Raw genomic sequence first — 22,651 nt, forward strand, 5'->3', positions numbered from 1 at the left:
TGATACGATGGTATGAAAGAGAGAATACGTGAGTATAATATTGAACACATTGGAAACCATCCCAATGTTACGATCATGACCCTGTCTTTGCAGTAAAATGATTGCTGAGATCCTCGAGCCCATGAAGGAGTTTGCCCGGCTGTTTGAAAAAGAGAAGCCCTTGATTGAGGAATACCTTGGAGAACTCAAAGTCATGGCTCAAACACTGCTGGAGAGAGACAGGGCTGCAAAGAATACATTGATAACAGGGTGTGCTGTGACTGTCACAGGGTGCACAGGGGTAGTGCTGTCTGCTGTTACACTAGGAGTCACCCCTCTACTGGCTTTTTGGGGGCTTGCTGCAGCTGGAGCAGCCGCAGAATTTAAAGGAATTGCAATGTGTGACAGTCCTGGAATCGATGAGGAAAGTTTATTGAAAATACTGAACGAAAGTCAGGATAAAATAACTGAGCTTCAAAGATCAGCCGATGAGGTCTGCCAAACACTTTCAAAATGGAAGGAAAATTTTTATGCAGAAATGGCCGTGCTTGTGACAGAAGCTACTCGCGTGTTGACATCGCTAGTTGTCAATGACTGCATTAAAACCCGCATCGAATTGTATAAAAAGCAAAAAAACATAAGAGCGATAGAGATTCAAAATTGGGTGGAAAATGGGAAATCAGATCTAGCAAACCTGGAAAAAGTCTACTCGCACGTGAAGGTGTGTATTTCACTTATTAGAGATCTGTCAAACCCGTCAGTTAGGGCTATCGGGTCACGCAAGGTTGTAGTAGGTATTTGAAAAGACTCGACACAGGAAACCAGGAGCAGTGGTCTTACAACAAACTTTAATACGATGCGCAAAGGAAGCCAGCAAATGCGTTCAAAACACAAGTCTGACTCAATCAGTGCGTTTACATGAGCATGAGAATTACGATATTTTTAATTAGTAAAAATAAAACTTCCGAAAACTCATTCCGATATCAAAAGTCATGTAAACACAGTTTTCGAAAAATGTATCGGAATATTCCTTGGGTCAGTTTTCGGAAAACGGCACGTAGAAATTTCCGATTCAATTCCGAAAACGAACCAAATGTAGATCATGTAAACGCACTTTTCGGAAAACTTATTCCGATAGCGTACTGCACATGTGCAAACTCTGACCTTCATTCCTGCACGTAGTTTTAGAAAACAGAGAAAATAATAATAATCTGTAGTCAGTCTGCATGGATCCATTTGCTCCGTTATTGAATCGTACACTTATCACCCTTCCTTAAATGCGCTTTATTTGCTCTTATCTGCTCCCTATTTTACTGCATTTAATCCTGTACTTCAGAGTACTGTAATCTGCCAAACCTGTAGTATTTTGTATTTAGTATTTAGTATTTTATATCCTGATGTAACTATCACTGACACTGTTATCTGCTCCATTATTGAATCGTATTTTGTCATATTCTTGTACTTGCTTGAACCGAAGTCATTGTATTTATCTTGATCTTAATTGTATTAATACTTGTACTGTGATACTTGAAATGTATTTTTGTTTACGACTGTAAATCGCCCTGGATAAGGGCGTCTGCTAAGAAATAAATAATAATAATAATAATAACAACAATAATAATAATAATAAGACGAAGAAGCAGAAGAAGAAGAAGAAGAAGAAGAAGTTGTTAGGATCAAGTAATATTTGTCCGTATGTATTTTTTAATAGCCCATATTGAAGCAGCACATGTTTTCCAGCTTTAAAATTACGTGATAATTTAAAATAATGTCTGTAAAAGAAACTGGTAATATAGAACAGGATGTGCTGTTGGAAAGGCTGATTGAACATTGTGGGGAATCTGAATAGAGGTATAGGATAGTAATCTTTGAATTTAAGACCCGACACTTCGATAAAGCACTTGTTAGGATTGGTCTCCGTTCTATCGCAGAAAAAATGTCCGGTCTGTTCAAATCGTACTTGGGGTACTACAGTACTCTGCATGCGAAAATATCCTGCGTTACTTCTGTAAAGAAAACCACAAAATGTTCCTTCTGAAATATGTTTCAGCTTAGCATAAAAATATAAAACTTCAGATATTTAAAAAATAAAAAAGTAAACACAGTGAGGTAAACTTGTTGTTATTCAAGAATTTGTAATTATACCATCATTCTGTGGATGATGTCATGATTATTAGAACAGAATGTTCATTCCCAGAGGTTCCAAAGCGCCTCATTTGAAAATGAATATATAATGTAAGTTTTTGCTCACCCCTTTGTCAAGGGAAAGTGTGTTTGAAAACAAACATGGCAGGTATTTATTTCCAGGCTTTCTGATGCCATGGTAACCGCACGTTTATTTCTCTTTAAATCTAGAGGCACGCTTATCTCTCTGTTGAGGAAATCTCTTCATGTTGTCTGGTATTGTCATGGCCAGCCTGGACTGTTGTGATCTGGGTCTATTTTTTTACATTATATTATATTGTTTTATTTGTATGCTGTGTTGTATGATTTATTTTGGGCTCTGTTAGGAGTAATGATTATTTTCATTTTATTTATTTCTTAGCAGACGTTAAGAAATTCAAATGGGTTGTACCTGAACTGTATTAATAAATGTTCTTGAGATCTTGTAAATACTTTTCTATACATGTTTTCATTCACTGCAATGTACTGTGGGAATAAAATAAATCTTTATATTGCAGTCGTTTTGTCATTCTGTCATTTATTTTAAAAGGGGCGGGATATGCATTACACTACAACAAATATATAAATATTATTATTATTATTATTATTTATTTCTTAGCAGACGCCCTTATCCAGGGCGACTTACAATCGTAAGCAAATACATTTCAAGTGTTACAATACAAGTAATACAATAAGAGCAAGAAATACAATAACTTTTGTTCAAGTGTGACAAACCACAATTCAATAATACAGCAGATAATAGTGATAGTTACATCAGGATATGATTAAATAGTGATAGTTACATCAGGATGTGATTAAATACAAAGTACTACAGGTTAAACACTTGGCAGATTACAGTATTCTGAAGTACAGGATTAAATGCAGTAAAATAGGGGGCAGATAAGAGCAAAATAAAGCACATTTACATGAAGGGTGATAGTGTCCCAGGATACAAACAGAGGAGTTCTACAGGTTCTAAATAAATACTATCACACATAACTAAACAAATACATAAATACACACAGAAACTATTCTATTCACAATAGGAAAGAGAAAAGCGACTGATAGACTCGCAACCACTGAAATTAAATCCTTGAGAAAACTATGAGCAACTTCAACAGGAATTAAAAGATACATACACCTGTATTGAAAACAATAGACAACTGCAGCCAAAAACCATCGTCCTAACGGTTTAGTGAATATTAAAGTTTATTAATAAGAAAAGAACACATTCATTAGGGGCAGCAGTGTGGAGTAGTGGTCAGGGCTCTGGACTCTTGACCAGAGGGTCGTGGGTTCAATTCCAGGTGGGGGGGACACTGCTGCTGTACCCTTGAGCAAGGTACTTTACCTAGATTGCTCCAGTAAAAACCCAACTGTATAAATGGGTAATTGTATGTAAAAATAATGTGATATCTTGTAACAATTGTAAGTCGCCCTGGATAAGGGCGTCTGCTAAGAAATAAATAATAATAATAATAATAATAATAATAATAATAATAATAATAATAATAATAATAATAATAATAATAATAATTAAAGGTTTGTGAATATATTTCTGATTTGTGGTATGAGCTGTCAAAGCACCTGTTTGTAAAACTGTATATGCAATCTCCTGTGTGAATGCCTTGGCTCCCTGCCTGTCCTGTAGTTCAGTTTGAATGAAACAGAGCTGCTCTAGAGTAGGTACCGGTAAGCGATTTACACGCACGCTCGCTGAGAAGCGCCGCGCTGCTTCATAAAACACACGCAAGCTGTACCTGACTGATTACAGCTCCCTGGAAGCTGATTGGCTGAAGCGACTGAATCATTTTCCACTGTGATGACAGAAGCCCGCTGGAGCTGGAAGCTGATTGGCTGATGCGACTGAATGGGTTTCTAATGTATCATAACCCTCCCAGGTAACTGTACTGTGTACCGGAGCAAAGTCTACTGGAACAGAGAACTGCGACATGAGGGGGAAAAGAGACTCGAGAGACTTCAGCGCTTTGAAAGGTAAAGTTTAATAAAAACATTATTTCCAAAAACTGAAAAACGCCCGTCGCGTGTCACGCTGCTTATTCTCATGCAGGCAATGGTTTATTTTGAGCGCGGCTGCTTCCGGTTTATCTGAAGCGTTTCATTCTTGTTATTCGAGCAGGTTTGGCTTGTTTGTCTCACAGTCCATATGGAAATGTTTGTATTCACTCACAATACTGGTAGTAGCGCCTAAACTAATAATAGTAATTAATAATAATAATAATAATAATAATCATCATCATCAATTGAGTTGGTTATTAGTTTATAAAAAGTCTGTCTGGTTTCTGCTGAATCTCTATCGGGGTCTGAAACAAGAACCGAACTCGGACCCGGATTTTCTAACTGAACCCGGCCCGCAATTCAGAGCCGAACCCTCGTAAATCGTTCTTATTAAATCGGATCTTCATCGCGTCTCACTGGAGTCGCTCACAACAGCGTCGTGTTGATATTTACACAATCCTAATCTTAACATCCGCGTTTAAAATGAAACGACAGCTTTTAACTTTCTCTAAAACTACAGGCAAATGTAAAGCTTGACATAATAAGAAAAGACAGTAGTTATTGCATGCGAATTAAATACTTATTTATGCCATAGAACTGTGTTACACAACTAATTTCATTAAAGGAATTTAGAACTCATTATGTGAATGCTAATGTAAGATCTGCTTAGTTGTGTTTCTTTAATTAACGTTGAACTCTCTGCCGCGCCCTGTGTGATAAAACTGCACAGCTTTGTATCATAGAACTGTATCCCGTTATCGGTATAAAGTCTATATTATCAGCAGGGACAAGGAGATACAACGACGATTACAGTTAGTGGAGAAGCAGATCCTGTTTATCGATTACAAACACGCAGCTCTGTGGACAGCAGCACCGTCACTTGGGTTATGTGAAAATGGATTACAGTCATACAGGCGCTATTTTACAACATGGTGTTTGGATTTGTTCATTATTAAATGTAAAATAAATAAATAAATAAATAAATAAATAAATAAATAGCAGACTAATTGTGATAATAGGAAGCGTTCGGAATGAAAGACAAAGAAAGAGAGAGAGAGTCAGAGGAAAAAAATGGCGTTTGAAGCTCTATACTCTAATAATTGACTTGTTTCTCGTTGCAGAAACAGCGGCTGAGTGAGGAACGAGTGATTCAGAAGAGAGAGAGAGAGAGAGACATGGACGGGAATCCAAAGAGAAGAAAAAATAAAAATTTGGGCCCACCTGCTCTGTCAGGAGACTCTTCCAGGTAATCTCATGTCTCTTCACTGTGCAGAGGCATGCGTGCTCTAGTTTAATAACACACCTGATGACTCCAGTCCAGGTTCACCAGCAGCACCAGCACCTCAATGACACTCCCAGGAACTGCTGCCCTTTCACTTGGGAGCTGTGTTCAGGGTTTCTAATGAACAGTAACACGTCTGTGATGATGATTAGTTACACGCGTGTTTCACCTCAACAGAGAGAACAGCGAGGAGCAACTGGAGAGACTGATGAGGGAGGTGGAGGAACTGAAGAGAGTGATGGAGGAGAGACAGATGAGGGAGGAGGGGGAGAAACTGAAGAGGTTTGTTTTTCGATTTAACCACCCCCCCACAGGTTTACAGTAGAGAATAAGCAGATTGAAATTCTCATTGTGTTTCTACACGTCCCTCCTCACCAATTTATGGTCACGAGACAGTGTGACCTTTCAACTGTGCATGTAGAGTACTGTGGGAGTTGAAAGGTCACACTGTCACATGATTTGAATGGACGAGGAAGGCTGTTCATTCTCCACACGAGCTCCAAGCAGCTCAAAGCAGCTACAGACAGATTTTACAATATTCCAGTATTATCAGAAATGTAAACTGGCCATGAAGAACTGAGGCAATCGAAAACTGGGATCAGTTTTAAACACAGCAATGCAGCAACACAAAAGCATCTGAGAAACACGATGGCGTCGACACGTTTCAAAACAAAATCATTTCATTTTAACAATGTGTTTATTGTGACATGATACGATGGTATGAAAGAGAGAATACACAAGTATAATATTGAACACATTGGAAACCAACCCAACGTTACGATTATGACCTTGTCTTTGCAGTAAAATGATTGCTGAGATCCTCGAGCCCATGAAGGAGTTTGCCCGGCTGTTTGAAAAAGAGAAGCCCTTGATTGAGGAATACCTCGGAGAACTCAAAGACATGGCTCAAACACTGCTGGAGAGAGACAGGGCTGAACAGGCTGCAATTGCGAAAGGGCTCGCTTTGGCTGTCGCAGGGTGCGCAGGGCTAGCGCTGTCTCCTCTTACACTCAGAACCTCCGCTCTGCTGGCTCTGGGAGGGCTTGCTGTGGCTGGAGCAATCACAGGACTTGCCATGTCTGCCAGTCCTGAGATCGACGAGAACAGATTATTGAAAATATTAAACAGAAGTCAGTATAAAATAACTGCGCTTGGTACATCAGCCGATGAGGTCTGCCAAGCACTTTTTAAATGGAAGGGATGTTTTTATGCAGATATGGCCGTGCTTGCTACTGCATCCTCTGATGTGACAGAAGCTACTCGCGTGTTGACGGCAATAGAAACTAATCCAGCCCTCAAAGTGCTACATCTCGATACATACTTTGTCGATTGGGATAACTATGACTGGATTAAAAACAGCATCAAATTTTATAGAATGCAAAACAACAAAAGAGCAATAGAGATTTGCAATTGGGTGGAAAATGGGGAATCAGATCTAGCAAACCTGGCAAAAGCCTACTCGCACGTGAAGGTGTATATTTCACTTATTAGAGATCTGTAAAACCCGTCAGTCAGGGATATCGGATCTCATGCAGAGATGTAGAATCATTTCTGTGTGATAGAAATGGAAGCATGTATTGTTAATACTGGATTCCTGTGAAGTGCAGTGGGTCATATTGCAGAGAATCTGTGTGTAATACAGACTAGAGCAGTGAGGAGCCTTATAATATATAGCACTAGAATGTGATACTGATGCGATCCAGCCCTCTGAAATGTCTTTATAATATACAGCGCTAGACCCTGATATCGATGCGATCCAGCCCTCCGAAATGTCTTTATAATATACAGCGCTAGACCCTGATATTGATGCGATCCAGCCCTCTGTAATGTCTTTATAATATACAGCGCTAGACCCTGATATCGATGCGATCCAGCCCTCCGAAATGTCTTTATAATATACAGCGCTAGACCCTGATATTGATGCGATCCAGCCCTCTGAAATGTCTTTATAATATACAGCGCTAGACCCTGATATCACTGCGATCCAGCCCTCTGAAATGTCTTTATAATATACAGCGCTAGACCCTGATATTGATGCGATCCAGCCCTCTGAAATGTCTTTATAATATACAGCGCTAGACCCTGATATCACTGCGATCCAGCCCTCTGAAATGTCTTTATAATATACAGCGCTAGACCCTGATATTGATGCGATCCAGCCCTCTGAAATGTCTTTATAATATACAGCGCTAGACCCTGATATTGATGCGATCCAGCCCTCTGAAATGTCTTTATAATATACAGCGCTAGACCCTGATATTGATGCGATCCAGCCCTCTGAAATGTCTTTATAATATACAGCGCTAGACCCTGATATTGATGCGATCCAGCCCTCTGAAATGTCTTTATAATATACAGCGCTAGACCCTGATATTGATGCGATCCAGCCCTCTGAAATGTCTTTATAATATACAGCGCTAGACCCTGATATTGATGCGATCCAGCCCTCTGAAATGTCTTTATAATATACAGCGCTAGACCCTGATATCGATGCGATCCAGCCCTCTGAAATGTCTTTATAATATATAGCGCTAGACCCTGATATTGATGCGATCCAGCCCTCTGAAATGTCTTTATAATATACAGCGCTAGACCCTGATATTGATGCGATCCAGCCCTCTGAAATGTCTTTATAATATACAGCGCTAGACCCTGATATTGATGCGATCCAGCCCTCTGAAATGTCTTTATAATATACAGCGCTAGACCCTGATATTGATGCGATCCAGCCCTCTGAAATGTCTTTATAATATATAGCGCTAGACCCTGATATCGATGCGATCCAGCCCTCTGAAATGCCTTTATAATATATAGCGCTAGACCCTGATATTGATGCGATCCAGCCCTCTGAAATGTCTTTATAATATATAGCGCTAGACCCTGATATTGATGTGATCCAGCCCTCTGAAATGTCTTTATAATATATAGCGCTAGACCCTGATATTGATGCGATCCAGCCCTCTGAAATGCCTTTATAATATATAGCGCTAGACCCTGATATTGATGCGATCCAGCCCTCTAAAATGTCTTTATAATATACAGCGCTAGACCCTGATATTGATGCGATCCAGCCCTCTGAAATGTCTTTATAATATACAGCGCTAGACCCTGATATTGAGGAGATCCAGCCCTCTGAAATGTCTTTATAATATACAGCGCTAGACCCTGATATTGATGCGATCCAGCCCTCTGAAATGTCTTTATAATTTACAGCGCTAGACCCTGATATCGATGCGATCCAGCCCTCTGAAATGTCTTTATAATATACAGCGCTAGACCCTGATATTGATGCGATCCAGCCCTCTGAAATGTCTTTATAATATACAGCGCTAGACCCTGATATTGATGCGATCCAGCCCTCTGAAATGTCTTTATAATATACAGCGCTAGACCCTGATATTGATGAGATCCAGCCCTCTGAAATGTCTTTATAATATATAGTACTAGACCCTGATATTGATGTGATCCAGCCCTCTGAAATGTCTTTATAATACACAGCGCTAGACCCTGATATTGATGCGATCCAGCCCTCTGAAATGTCTTTATAATATACAGCGCTAGACCCTGATATTGATGCGATCCAGCCCTCTGAAATGTCTTTATAATATACAGCACTAGACCCTGATATTGATGCGATCCAGCCCTCTGAAATGTCTTTATAATATACAGCCCTAGACCCTGATATTGATGCGACCCAGCCCTCTGAAATGTCTTTATAATATATCGCAATAAGGTTTGTAAAATGTACAGAATTGTGTTGCCTCAATATCTTGTCTACTTAGACAAAGCCCCTCGGTTCTCTGGAGATCGAATCACTATTTGTAATACATTGTATTGTACATGTGAACATGGTGTGTAAATAAGTGTATACTTTTATGTTCTTGATTTCGTTGTACACTGTGGTCAGTCCCTGACCACATTCCAGCGCCTCTTCAAGACTCACCTCTTCAGAAAGTACCTGTAGAAACTCCTCTTTTCCCTCTGGACACTTTATCACCCTTCCTTAAATGCACTTTATTTGCTCTTATCTGCCCCCTATTTTACTGCATTTAATCCTGTACTTCAGAATACTGTAATCTGCCAAGTGTTTAATCTGTAGTATTTTGTATTTAATGATATCCTGATGTAACTATCACTGACACTGTTATCTGCTCCGTTATTGAATTGTATTTTGTCATATTCTTGTACTTGCTAGAACCAAAGTCATTGTATTTATCTTGCTCTTAATTGTATTAATACTTGCACTGTGATTCTTGAAATGTGTTTTTGTTTACGACTGTAAGTCGCCCTGGATAATGACGTCTGCTAAGAAATAAATAATAATAATAATACACTATTCAGAGTGTTAGCCTGTCCTGTAAACACTGCATTTTATTTGTTAAGATTTCACACAATGCACAGAATGTCATTGTCTTTAACATCTCGTCCCCTGATTTTATTTTTTGATAAATTCATGTTGATATGAGCGCGTTCTTTCTGTTTTCAATCTCTCGTGACAGACGAGGCCGCTGCGTGCCATTCTACTGCACGCGCACGAGCACTGCAGTCTGAACTTGTGAATGGATTCACACCGGCACAGAACGCGGTCTAAAAAGAGGTCTCCGAGCGACCTCTAGCGGGCAGGATAGAAATCGCAGCTTGTGTTCCCGAGTGAAGTCGAAAAAGAACGAAGACAAATTAATTATTATCTCCGAGACAAAGAGGTATTTAGCTGCATCGCTGTTGTAGTGTAATAGATATCCGCATCACTTTATTGCAAATCATTGGTTTGCTCTCTCTCGGTCTGTCTATAAATATTGATAATTATCTTTTTCTGTAATGTAACCACGTGTATACAGCTGTACATTGTTTTAAAATACATGTAGGTAAGAGACAGAGTCAAGCAGAGATATGAACTGATATAGAGACAGTCAAGCAGAGATATGAACTGATATAGAGACAGAGTCAAGCAGAGATATGAACTGATAAAGAGACAGAGTCAAGCAGAGATATGAACTGATATAGAGACAGAGTCAAGCAGACATATGAACTGATATAGAGACAGAGTCAAGCAGAGATGAACTGATATAGAGACAGTCAAGCAGAGATATGAACTGATATAGAGACAGAGTCAAGCAGAGATATGAACTGATAGAGAGACAGAGTCAAGCAGAGATATGAACTGATAGAGACAGAGTCAAGCAGAGATATGAACTGATATAGAGACAGAGTCAAGCAGAGATATTAACTGATATAGAGACAGTCAAGCAGAGATATGAACTGATATAGAGACAGTCAAGCAGAGATATGAACTGATATAGAGACAGAGTCAAGCAGAGATATGAACTGATAAAGAGACAGAGTCAAGCAGAGATATGAACTGATATAGAGACAGAGTCAAGCAGACATATGAACTGATATAGAGACAGAGTCAAGCAGAGATGAACTGATATAGAGACAGAGTCAAGCAGAGATATGAACTGATATAGAGACAGAGTCAAGCAGAGATATGAACTGATAGAGAGACAGAGTCAAGCAGAGATATGAACTGATAGAGACAGAGTCAAGCAGAGATATGAACTGATATAGAGACAGAGTCAAGCAGAGATATTAACTGATATAGAGACAGTCAAGCAGAGATATGAACTGATATAGAGACAGAGTCAAGCAGAGATATTAACTGATATAGAGACAGTCAAGCAGAGATATGAACTGATATAGAGACAGTCAAGCAGAGATATGAACTGATATAGAGACAGAGTCAAGCAGAGATATGAACTGATATAGAGACAGAGTCAAGCAGAGATATGAACTGATAGAGAGACAGTCAAGCAGAGATATGAACTGATATAGAGACAGAGTCAAGCAGAGATATGAACTGATAGAGAGACAGAGTCAAGCAGAGATATGAACTGATAGAGACAGAGTCAAGCAGAGATATTAACTGATATAGAGACAGTCAAGCAGAGATATGAACTGATATAGAGACAGAGTCAAGCAGAGATATTAACTGATATAGAGACAGTCAAGCAGAGATGAACTGATATAGAGACAGAGTCAAGCAGAGATATGAACTGATATAGAGACAGAGTCAAGCAGACATATGAACTGATATAGAGACAGTCAAGCAGAGATATGAACTGATATAGAGACAGTCAAGCAGAGATATGAACTGATATAGAGACAGAGTCAAGCAGAGATATGAACTGATATAGAGACAGTCAAGCAGAGATATGAACTGATATAGAGACAGAGTCAAGCAGAGATATGAACTGATATAGAGACAGAGTCAAGCAGAGATATGAACTGATATAGAGACAGTCAAGCAGAGATATGAACTGATATAGAGACAGAGTCAAGCAGAGATATGAACTGATATAGAGACAGTCAAGCAGAGATATGAACTGATAGAGAGACAGAGTCAAGCAGAGATATGAACTGATATAGAGACAGTCAAGCAGAGATATGAACTGATAGAGAGACAGAGTCAAGCAGAGATATGAACTGATATAGAGACAGAGTCAAGCAGAGATATGAACTGATATAGAGACAGTCAAGCAGAGATATGAACTGATAGAGAGACAGAGTCAAGCAGAGATATGAACTGATAGAGAGACAGAGTCAAGCAGAGATATGAACTGATATAGAGACAGTCAAGCAGAGATATGAACTGATATAGAGCAGAGATATGAACTGATATAGAGATAGAGTCAAGCAGAGATATGAACTGATAAAGAGACAGTCAATGAGACATATGAACTGATAGAGAGACAGAGTCAACGAGACATATTAACTAATAGAAGAGACAGTCAAGCAGAGATATTGTTTTTAAATGAAAATAAAAATAATTAAATCACATCACATTATGATTAACTGTTAAATACATCATTTAAAATACGAATGCATTTTTTCTAAAGAAAAATTAATCGCTGTTTTTTTTTTTTTTTTTAGATGATTTTTATTTCTATATAAATGTAAATTAATGAAATCCGGTCTTATCACAGGGCACGCGATCGGATTACATGTCCATCCCGGTCACTCTGGCTCAAGGCTGGACACACCAACACTGTGACCGCCGCTTTCCATCCAATAAATGATGCCTCGTTACACTGTGTTCAGTGTTACACTAAATAAACACACAGTCCTGCTTGAGAGAGGCGGGAGACGAGCAGGGATCGACGGGCACCATGCGAGTGTAATACCGCTCTAACGGTGGGATTATTATCTTTAGTAAACGCGCAATTCAAAGACCAGAGACACTCTTTGACGTGTAAATGTGTTTGGTTTTGTTGTATTCGTTATAAATGTTTCTACACAGTAAAGTAAACGCGCTCTCCCGTCTTCTCTTTAACTGCTGGAAAAATAAACCAACCGCCATTCGAACTCTCAATCTGCTGGACCGCTGATGACGTCGTTCCTCTGAGCGCCTTGTTGCTAGGCGACCGAGGAGAGGTTCTGAAATGCGTCACGGTGTCCGCCATTTTGGCTCCAGCTGCCCTGCTGTTTGCAACGCGGTGCGACTCTGTGAGAGCCGAAATGGCGCCTGTTTCACAGCATCAACTTTATACTAAATATATATACGTGTATATAAGGGGACGGGATATGCATTACAGTACAATACATACATACATACATAAATAAATAAATAAATAAAACACAGAAAAACTACAAATAAAAGCAACAGATAAACTTTTTTGTTTTGTTGTTAAGGAAGACATTGATATAAAATTCTTGAAAAACTAGGAGTAACTTCAACAACAATTAAAATATACGTTTTTGTTTGTTTTTTTAAAACTATATATACAGCGCTTTAAGTGCTTTACGAAGCTGATCATCATCATCATCATAATCAATATTCTGGAATTTTAAGAGACGATATATTAAAAGATATATGTGTGTGTGTGTATATATATAATGTATGTATAGCAGCAGCAGTGTGGAGTAGTGGTCAGGGCTCTGGACTCTTGACCGGAGGATCGCGGGTTCAATCCCAGGTGGGGGACACTGCTGCTGTACCCTTGAGCAAGGTACTTTACCTAGATTGCTCCAGTAAAAACCCAACTGTATAAATGGGGAATTGTATGTAAAAATAATGTGATATCTTGTAACAATTGTAAGTCGCCCTGGATAAGGGCGTCTGCTAAGAAATTAATAATAATAATATTATTTCTACCAGACGTGTTTATTCAGCAGACTATTACAGTAAAATCTCTTTGGAACTCATGTACCTCGATAGCGTTAACACAACCCCTACTGTAAGAGTCCCGTCCGTCCGGAGTGGAAAATAAATATATCCTATTATATCCTAGCTGTTTATGCTGCGCGCTGTAATTAGTTCATTTTACACTGAATAGCCGCTGGGTGATCAATGCTCTCAACAAGCTAATATTAAAGCTACAGGATTTGCACATGCAATTCAGAGCTGGTTGGTTTGGCTGCCGCCGCCCCGAGAGATCACGGATATTTCAAGCTCTGACAGAAAGTCGCGTCCCTGAGATCATGAGACTGGAAATCGCAATGGTTCAGTGCAGTGTTATTAACTGTAATTTAAAATGGTTAAACCGCAAAGCCGCTTTCCACTGCTGGGGCGTGAGCAGATTTTTATTATTATTATTATTATTATTATTATTATTATTATTATTATTATTATTATTATTATTATTATTATTATTATTATTTATTTATTTATTTCTTAGCAGACGCCCTTATCCAGGGCGACTTACAATCGAAAGCAAATACATTTCAAGTATCACGGTACAAGTAATAATACAATAAGAGCAAGATAAATACAATGACTTTGGTTCAAGCAAGTACAAGTGTGACAAAATACAATTCAGTAATACAGCAGATAACAGTGACAGTGATAGTTACATCAGGATATGATTAATTACAAAATACTACAGATTAAACACTTGGCAGATTACAATACTCTGAAGTACAGGATTAAATGCAGATTTGACTGGAAGATCGCTTTGGAATGCACGGACCTCTACAGCTCTGACTGCCGTGTTTACCACCCGACCGACTCACATACCTCCCTTCATATTTGAATAGACACCTTCCAGATTTTTCAGATCTCCTTTTACATTTTCCACCAGCTCTCGAATCTCTTTCGCTCTTTCAGTCTTACACCCGTTATCAATGTCAATTAAGTTCATAGAGATGTCATAGACATCCCAAACCACAAAGACTCCGGCAACAACACCTCCAGCTATTCTGGCTCCTTTCGAGAGTGCCACAGGAGCGGCTTTGGCAACCACGCCTTTGAGAGCATTCATGCCTTTAATTCCCTTTGCAGCTCTGCTGCTTACTGCAGTCACTTGCTTTGCCAGTGCTTTGAGGGCGGGGTTAGCTCTAAGTATTTTAAACGTCTTTACCATGGAAGCAATGTTACCGACAGCACGGCATGCAGAACCAACTTTATAACCTGCTGTTAAAATAAGCTTGACCTTTTCTATATGATATTCATCCCACTTAGAAAGTGTTAGGCAGGCCTTATTGACTGATTCTCCAAGTGCACTCATTTTAGATTGAATTATACCCAATATTTCCTCTACTCTCTTGTTATCTCCTCCATCACTGGAAGCCTTTACTATTTCTGTGGTAACATTGGTGGCTCCTCCAGCTACAGCAGCACCAACCCCTGCAGCAGCCAGTACAGTGGAGGCTCCAAATGTAAAAGGAGCCAGAACCAACCCTGCAATGGTCATGATACCCCCAACTGCACTAATAGAACTCCCTGCGGTCTTAGCGATGGCTGCCTTCCTGTGGGCCTCGTCCAGTCCATCAGCGATTCCACTGAGTTCTCTGAGGTGTCCTTCTATCTCCTGCTCCTCCTCTTCAAACAGCCGGACGAACTCCTCAATCGTCTTGAAGTCTCTGCTGAACTCTTCAATCTTTTCTCTGCAGAGACAGGTTCATCATGTTAGGATGGTTTGCAGTTTTTAAAAATGGTACCCTCGCATATTCTCTCTTGCATATCATTGTGACATGACATAATAAACACATCACTAAAGTAAAAGGATTTTGTCTTGAAATGTATTCATGCTGTCATGCTTTTCAAATGCTTTTTTAAGGCTGTATTTAATGTACTATGCCCTGTATTTAATGTATTATGCATTGTTTTCACTGTATTTCATGTATTTTGCATTGTTCCTCATTATCTTGTAAAACACTTTGTGATGGTGGTCCACTATGAAAGGCGCTATATAATATAAATACTGACTGATTGATTGATAGACAAATTGCAGTTTTCCATTCCCCTTCTTTCCTATTCGCTGGCAGGTTTGCTTCAGTCATTCTCAGTGGCTCTGGGTTCTGTCACTCCTCCAATATCAAGTTTCTTATGATTTTAAGATCTGCCTTTACCTGGCTTTGAGAAGCTCGTTTGGAGAATCCTACCTGCCAGACAGCCTTCCTCATTCCACTCACATCATGTGACAGTGTGACGTGTCACCTCTGCCAGCCCCCGCATGTAAATAATCATCATCAGAGACATGTTACTGTTCATTAAAAACACTGAACACAGGTGCTGGTGCTGCTGGTGAACCTGGACTGGAGTCATCAGGTATGTTATTAAACTGGAGCATGCATGCCTCTGCACAGTGAAGAAACAAGAACTGAGATTACCTGTCATGGTCTTCTGACAGATAAGGTGGTTCCTCTATACTATTTCTTCTTCTCCTTGTAGTCGTGTCCATGTCTCTCTCTACTGAATCACTAGTTCCTCAATTATCTCTGTTTCTCCTCTGCAACAGAATTAAAACAAGTCAGTTATTAGAGTATAGAGCTTCAAATCTCTCTTTCTGTCTCTTTAGACCGGCCTCTTTTCATGCTGTCTGCAATCATTCAGAGCACTTCTTATTCAGGGGCGCCATTTGGGGGTGGGAGGCAGTTGCCCCCCCCCCCCCCCCCCCCCCCCCCCCCCCTCCCGTTTCATACCACTTGTTAATTTTAGGAACAATACACATTAATGCAGACCTGTCAACTCTCGCTTATTTGCTAGGACTCTCCCGTTTTTTAAACACCCAGACAGCTCCCAGGACAGATTTTCTCCTGTAGTTTGCTCCAAACTCTACTGTTAAACCCCTTTATGTCAGCAAACCTTTAATTTGTGGAAAATTCAGGTACGGTCTGTTTGTTATCCTGCGGAGCCCTGTGGCAGGCGTGCATTCAGTGCGTGAGCACCCGATCGGTATGTTATTGAATGAACGTTATCAGTATTTCAGTCCGATTTTAATGAGGCAGTAGGTACCTACTGAGCCTACCAGCAGGTGTAGCAGGTCATTATCAGCTAATGCTTGCAACCTGATCTCACAGCAAAAACGTTCTACGTTTTCACCGGAGCTGGACCTCTGCAGACCTTGTGGGAAGATTCCACTTTGCATTGCAGCGTGGTTTGAATTCTGCCACACAACATACAATAAAACAAAATTGTGACCCCACAGTGATTTATTTATCTATTTATGCATGGTTTTTTTTTTCGGTGTTTTTTTTTCTATTATTATTATTATTTATTTCTTAGCAGTGTGGAGTAGTGGTTAGGGCTCTGGACTCTTGACCAGAGGGTCGTGGGTTCAATCCCAGGTGGGGGGACACTGCTGCTGTACCCTTGAGCAAGGTACTTTACCTAGATTGCTCCAGTAAAAACCCAACTGTATAAATGGGGAATTGTATGTAAAAATAATGTGATATCTGTATAATGTGAAATAATGTATAATGTGAAATCTTGTAACAATTGTAAGTCGCCCTGGATAAGGGCGTCTGCTAAGAAATTAATAATAATGATACTTTTTTTTTCTATTTTATTTATTCACTATTTATTTATTTTTTTTTACAATTTTGTATGTATTTATTTAATAGGTTAGGTATTTATGTAGTTTTGTTTGTTTGTTTGTTTGTTTTTACTATTTGATTTATTTATTTGGATTTTTACTTATTTGACCTCAAGAGGTCACCACCCCTTGAAAAAAAAAATGGTTGTCTTAAAAACAAGCGAATGCATTTTCTTAAAAAAAAATCCCAACCCTAACCCTAACACTTACATCAATATCCGTTTATTACAATTCCTAAATTAAGAGCAAGTTAAATAGTCTCCGTATTAAATTCATAGCTACATGGTTTGCTTGTTATAATTTTTTTTCCATCAGGCACTTGACCTTAATCGTGTCAATGCTGAGGTTTCAAACTGAAAATATAAACTAGAAAACCACACGCTGCTTTTCTGAGTTTAAGCTATAGCGTGCAGCAAACCACACAGTATGAAAACCTCAGGCGTACTTCTAAAAAGTCACGTACCATCAGCAGCGTCTTTCAGTTTCATCAACACTGCATGCATTAATGTATTTATATAGAGGTGCTTTGTTTCGCCATCTATTTAACGGAAACAACTAAACAAGGAACAGCTTGAACTTAGAAAATGCGTTGAAAATAAACGCAACGAAAATAAATAAATGAACAGAAGAACACGGACATAAACTGGAAGAAGTTTGAGTACCATTGTAACCACTGCGTCGCTGTGAGGACTGTTGTATCAAAACCGTCACATTGAACCAGTGAGAGAACAAAACCAGACAGAACTGTGAAACACGTAATAGCGCCCAGTTTAGAGATGACCAACGTTTCTACAATTATTTGTCAGCGTCTTCAGTGTAAATTAAACGGCAAACGTTTCCACTAGGTGCGGCGATGGGTTTTCTCGTTGCAACCTGTTCTCACAGCAAAACGTTTCATGGTAACGTTTTCACTAACGTTTCAGCGTTTTTGCTGCATTAACCACAATGCTTTGCAGGTGAAATTGTGATGTTTTCAAAACGTATATTCCAATTTGTATACCTTTTGCATGTACTATATATTACTACTTGATCAAAACAAAAGTTTGTAAATGTTTCAGAATATTTTTTCTGATATTACGAAAACATAAGTGGCCTTTCCTTCCACCCCATGTGCATTTGTAATAGCTCTTATGTATATTCAGCCAGTGCAATTATCCTATCAGAAACATTTTGAATGACCTCCAAGTCCATAGTGTTTTTTTTTTGTTGTTTTGTACTGTATTATTATTATTTTTTTGACATGTATGGGTTTCTGAATTTAAAAAATATATATTTCAGGACCCAGCCCTCCCAACCCCTGTGATTTGTTTTACATAACTGTACAGAGGGATCTCCTTTGTCATACGAGAGAGTGACCGTCGTAATAGATGGCCAGTCCATGCTAACTGATGATTTGAATCTGGATGCGTCTCTTGCTTTGGGGGCTGTCTGTTTTTTCTTTATATTATATATTTGGTATTGAGCATCCAAAGCAGACGAGGAAGACGATGAGCTTTTTGGAGGCATTTGTCTTCAAACTTAATACTTTAAAGACAGTGCCAATTTGTCTTAAAATACTATATAGCGCTTTTCACCTCCAGCGACAGTGTGTCACTGACGCTGGCATGCGTATCGGGTGCTTGAGCAAGGCACTTTACCTAGATTGCTCCAGTAAAAACCCAACTGTATAAATGGGGAATCGTATGTAAAAATAATGTGATATCTTGTAACAATTGTAAGTCGCCCTGGATAAGGGCTTCTGCTAAGAAATAAATAATAATAATTAAACACATATAAGGTAAGTGCTCCGTGTTTCTGCCTAGTGAAATCTGAATGTGCCGCCAGCTGCTTGCTCTGCGGCGCTCAGCCAATAGGCAAGGACCGCACGTTGAAAAGTATTGTGGAAAATTTCGTTTTAAAACCTTGAAATATAACTTAACTTCTGACTCGATCCCACATATACGTTTTGAAAACATCAAGGTATAAATGCAACAATTGGAATATATGTTTTGAAAACATCACAATTTCACCTGCAAAGCATTGTGGTTAATGCAGCAAAAACGCTGAAATACGTTATGTAAGTAACGTTTGAGAGCCTAGTGGAAACGTTACCATGATAACGTTTTGCTGTGAGATCGGGTTGCTCATTCATGCGTGCTCGTACATAGATAATGAATCGCGACTGACTGATCTGCGGGAGTCACCGGTTTCGTATTAATCTGGAGCAGCAAAATAAGACTAATAATAATAATAATAATAATAATAATAATAATAATAATAATAATAATAGTAATAATAATAATAATAATAATAATAATAATAATAATAATAATAATAATAATAGTCATTACCGTTGACCGGGTTTGCTGTTTTCCGCGCCCATGTCTGTAGTCCGTAGCGCTCTCTTTTCTCAGCTTGCTGTTTCGCTCCTTCTGTTCTGCTCTCTTTCAGAAAGGTTCTGTGGCACCAAATGCAGGTCGAATAAGGTTCCAATACAGGCGGTGTTATATCACGTTTACAGCAACGAGGAATACCTTGCGCGCGACCCCTTCACATTTTTCTTGAAGAGCAAGTAGCGGGTTCTGAAAGATACAGATGTGACATGATTATTATTATTATTATTATTATTATTATTATTATTATTATTATTATTATTATTATTTATTTCTTAGCAGACGCCCTTATCCAGGGCGACTTACAATCGTAAGCAAATACATTTCAAGTGTTACAATACAAGTAATACAATATGATCGCGTCAGGAACGAGACTCGGAGGCTGGGGAGCTGCGGTCTAAGCTGTTTGAGCCCGTTTATGAATTAAACACAAATCAAACAGGGCACAAAAAGGGCACAATAAAGATTTTAAACCAAACTACCCATAAGAAAGCCTTCCAGCGGTCAGGCTGGACATTCGCCTTCGCTAACCAAAAGCCAACTGCCCGCTCGAGTAAAACAAACATGGAAGTAAACAGTCTTCGACGTTCATCTACTGTAGTCCTACCTGTCACGAATTGGCGAGTCACTGGCAATAGAAACCATACCCCCCCCCCCCCCCCAACCCAAAGCTCGACAGTATTATAAAGGGGCGCTGGAGTTAGGGGTGCCGGGTGTGCGGCAGCTTTGCATGGCTTCCATCATATACAGGGGTTACAGTGTTGTTCAATGGCTTTCAGCACCCCCAAATTGTTCCAGCGCCACTGGTATTATAGCGGACTTTATCTTTCAATTAAAAAAAACAAAAGAAGCTCTGAATACCCTTCGAGCATTAGAGGGATCCTGTGCGCCATAGATAGGCACTTAATAACTACTCTGCCTGCATCTCCCTGCTCTCCACCGATATGCAACTCTCCCGCGAAACGTAAGACTCGCGTCCATATATTACAAAACAAAAAGAAAAAACTCCGTGTGTATAACCAGAGGCAATAATAATAATAATAATAATAATAATAATAATAATAATAATAATAATAATAATAATAATAATAATAATAATAATAATAATAATACATTTTATTTCTAGAGCGCTTTTCTCAGACTCAACGCACTGTACAAGAACAACAACACAATAATAATAAACTTTATTATTACAAAGGTACATGAAACAATAATATCAGTTCAAAGAGTTAAAATACATCAGGAAAAGCTATCTTAAAAAAGGCGCGTCTTTTAAGCGAGATCCCCAGCCTCAAAATCAATTAAGAGCAAATTAATTAGTGTCCGTATTAAATGCATAGCTACATAGTTTACGCTGCCTTTGTTGTGAAATTGCGCAAAACCAGGTTCAATTGGGGAATGGTTCGCTGAAATCAATCCAATTGAAACATCTTTGCTTTGCTTGTCATGTCGTGATCAGATTGAGGCTGTCTGAGTAAAGCGGAGAGCTGTGCTGTCGGGCAATGGAAACCAAGATGAGAATGCAGCTTCATTAAAACAGCTGTAATGCCATCAGACTTTACCTTTTGCGCGGTGCTGAAGAAGTCTCGAGTCGCTGCCCTTTCTCCTGAGTCTTCTGAAAAGCACCGACCTCTCTTAATGTAGAGTCCTTTATATGATCGTGTGGAAGGGGAGGGGGGGGGGGGGGGGAGGTCTTTCTGGTTGAATTCAGGCACTTATAAAGGTATTAATCGTGTCAATGCTGATGTTTCACACGGAGAAAATATAAGATAGAAAACCACACGCTGCTGTTGTGACTTTAAGCTATAGCGTGCGGCAAACCACGAAGTATGAAAAGTTCAGGCGTACCTCTAAAGAGTCACGTACCGTCAGCGGTGTCTTTCAGTTTCATCAACACTGCAGAAAAACCACCAAGTTAATGTACAGAAGAACACGGGCACAAACAGGAAGGAGTTTAAACCATGAAAAGTGTACAAAAAACATGCAGAACCGTGAAATACGCAATAATGCTGCGTTTAGAAATAATAACTTAAATGGCAAACGTTTCAGCTAGAAGTCTCTCTCAGCGTCTTCAGTGTAAATTCAATTGCAAACGTTTCCACTAGAAGTCTTTCTCAGCGTCTTCAGTGTAAATTCAATGGCAAACGTTTCCACTAGAAGTCTCTCTCAGCGTCTTCAGTGTAAATTCAATGGCAAACGTTTCCACTAGAAGTCTCTCTCTGTGTCTTCAGTGTAAATTAAATGGCAAACGTTTCCACTAGAAGTCTTTCTCAGCGTCTTCAGTGTAAATTCAATGGCAAACGTTTCCACTAGAAGTCTCTCTCAGCGTCTTCAGTGTAAATTCAATGGCAAACGTTTCCGCTAGAAGTCTCTCTCAGCGTCTTCAGTGTAAATTCAACGGCAAACGTTTCCACTAGAAGTCTCTCTCAGCGTCTTCAGTGTAAATTCAACGGCAAACGTTTCCACTAGAAGTCTCTCTCAGCGTCTTCAGTGTAAATTCAACGGCAAACGTTTCCACTAGAAGTCTCTCTCAGCGTCTTCAGTGTAAATTCAACGGCAAACGTTTCCACTAAAAGTCTTTCATAATTTGAAGACACAGAGAAAGGCTTCCAGTCCAAACTTTAGAATATCATTTACTTCTAAAAGTAGCATTCTAAATGACTAATTAGCTAATTAACATCGGTCTCCTCAGCAGCGTCTACCGGTCGCTGGTCATCAGAGAGTCGGTGTTCAGGATTTTTGCAGAAATGTTATATATAGCGCCTTTTATAGTGGACCACAAAGGGCTTTACAGAGATAGGCTGTGAACTGTGCATTATATGCAGATACATGTACAATAGGACGTTCATTTAACATCTCATCCGCAGGACGGAGCACAAGGAGGTGAAGCGACTTGCTCAGGGTCACACACAGTGAGTCAGTCAGTGAATCCTACAGCTTGGGATTTGAAGCGGTGTCCTTCTGGTTACAAGCCCTAAACTTTAACCGCTGAACCACGCCGCCTCCTGCATCGTATTACTTTG

At 39.4% G+C, this 22,651-nt stretch overlaps 3 protein-coding genes across 5 annotated transcripts in view; 2 read left to right on the top strand and 1 right to left on the bottom strand.

Moving 5' to 3' along the window:
* LOC117432546 (uncharacterized) overlaps nucleotides 1-2,640 on the top strand; it is a 34,690-nt gene extending 32,050 nt beyond the window's left edge. For all 3 annotated transcript variants that reach the window (XM_059019503.1, XM_059019504.1, XM_059019502.1), the window contains exon 4: nucleotides 94-2,640. In XM_059019503.1, the coding sequence (XP_058875486.1) occupies nucleotides 94-781 (688 nt within the window). In that variant the 3' untranslated portion in view covers nucleotides 782-2,640. The remainder of the gene's footprint in view (nucleotides 1-93) is intronic.
* A 1,315-nt stretch (nucleotides 2,641-3,955) lies between these two features.
* On the top strand, nucleotides 3,956-7,416 carry LOC131696695 (uncharacterized). The gene is made up of 4 exons (XM_059019517.1): nucleotides 3,956-4,137; nucleotides 5,283-5,407; nucleotides 5,621-5,725; nucleotides 6,245-7,416. The coding sequence occupies exons 2-4, from the start codon at nucleotides 5,337-5,339 to the stop codon at nucleotides 6,942-6,944; spliced, it is 876 nt and encodes a 291-aa protein (XP_058875500.1). The 5' UTR covers nucleotides 3,956-4,137; nucleotides 5,283-5,336; the 3' UTR covers nucleotides 6,945-7,416.
* Nucleotides 7,417-12,461: 5,045 nt separating this feature from the next.
* Nucleotides 12,462-21,297, bottom strand: LOC131728516 (apolipoprotein L3-like). Its single transcript, XM_059019514.1, has 4 exons — nucleotides 21,191-21,297; nucleotides 19,587-19,817; nucleotides 16,052-16,170; nucleotides 12,462-15,325 (listed from the first exon to the last, which is right to left on the bottom strand). Exons 3-4 carry the CDS (start codon nucleotides 16,120-16,122, stop codon nucleotides 14,449-14,451), a joined length of 948 nt encoding a protein of 315 aa, XP_058875497.1. The 5' UTR covers nucleotides 16,123-16,170; nucleotides 19,587-19,817; nucleotides 21,191-21,297; the 3' UTR covers nucleotides 12,462-14,448.
* Between the last annotated feature and the right edge of the window lie 1,354 nt (nucleotides 21,298-22,651).

The sequence above is a fragment of the Acipenser ruthenus genome, unplaced genomic scaffold, assembly GCF_902713425.1.
Source record: "Acipenser ruthenus unplaced genomic scaffold, fAciRut3.2 maternal haplotype, whole genome shotgun sequence".
In the NCBI taxonomy this organism is placed as follows: domain Eukaryota; kingdom Metazoa; phylum Chordata; class Actinopteri; order Acipenseriformes; family Acipenseridae; genus Acipenser; species Acipenser ruthenus.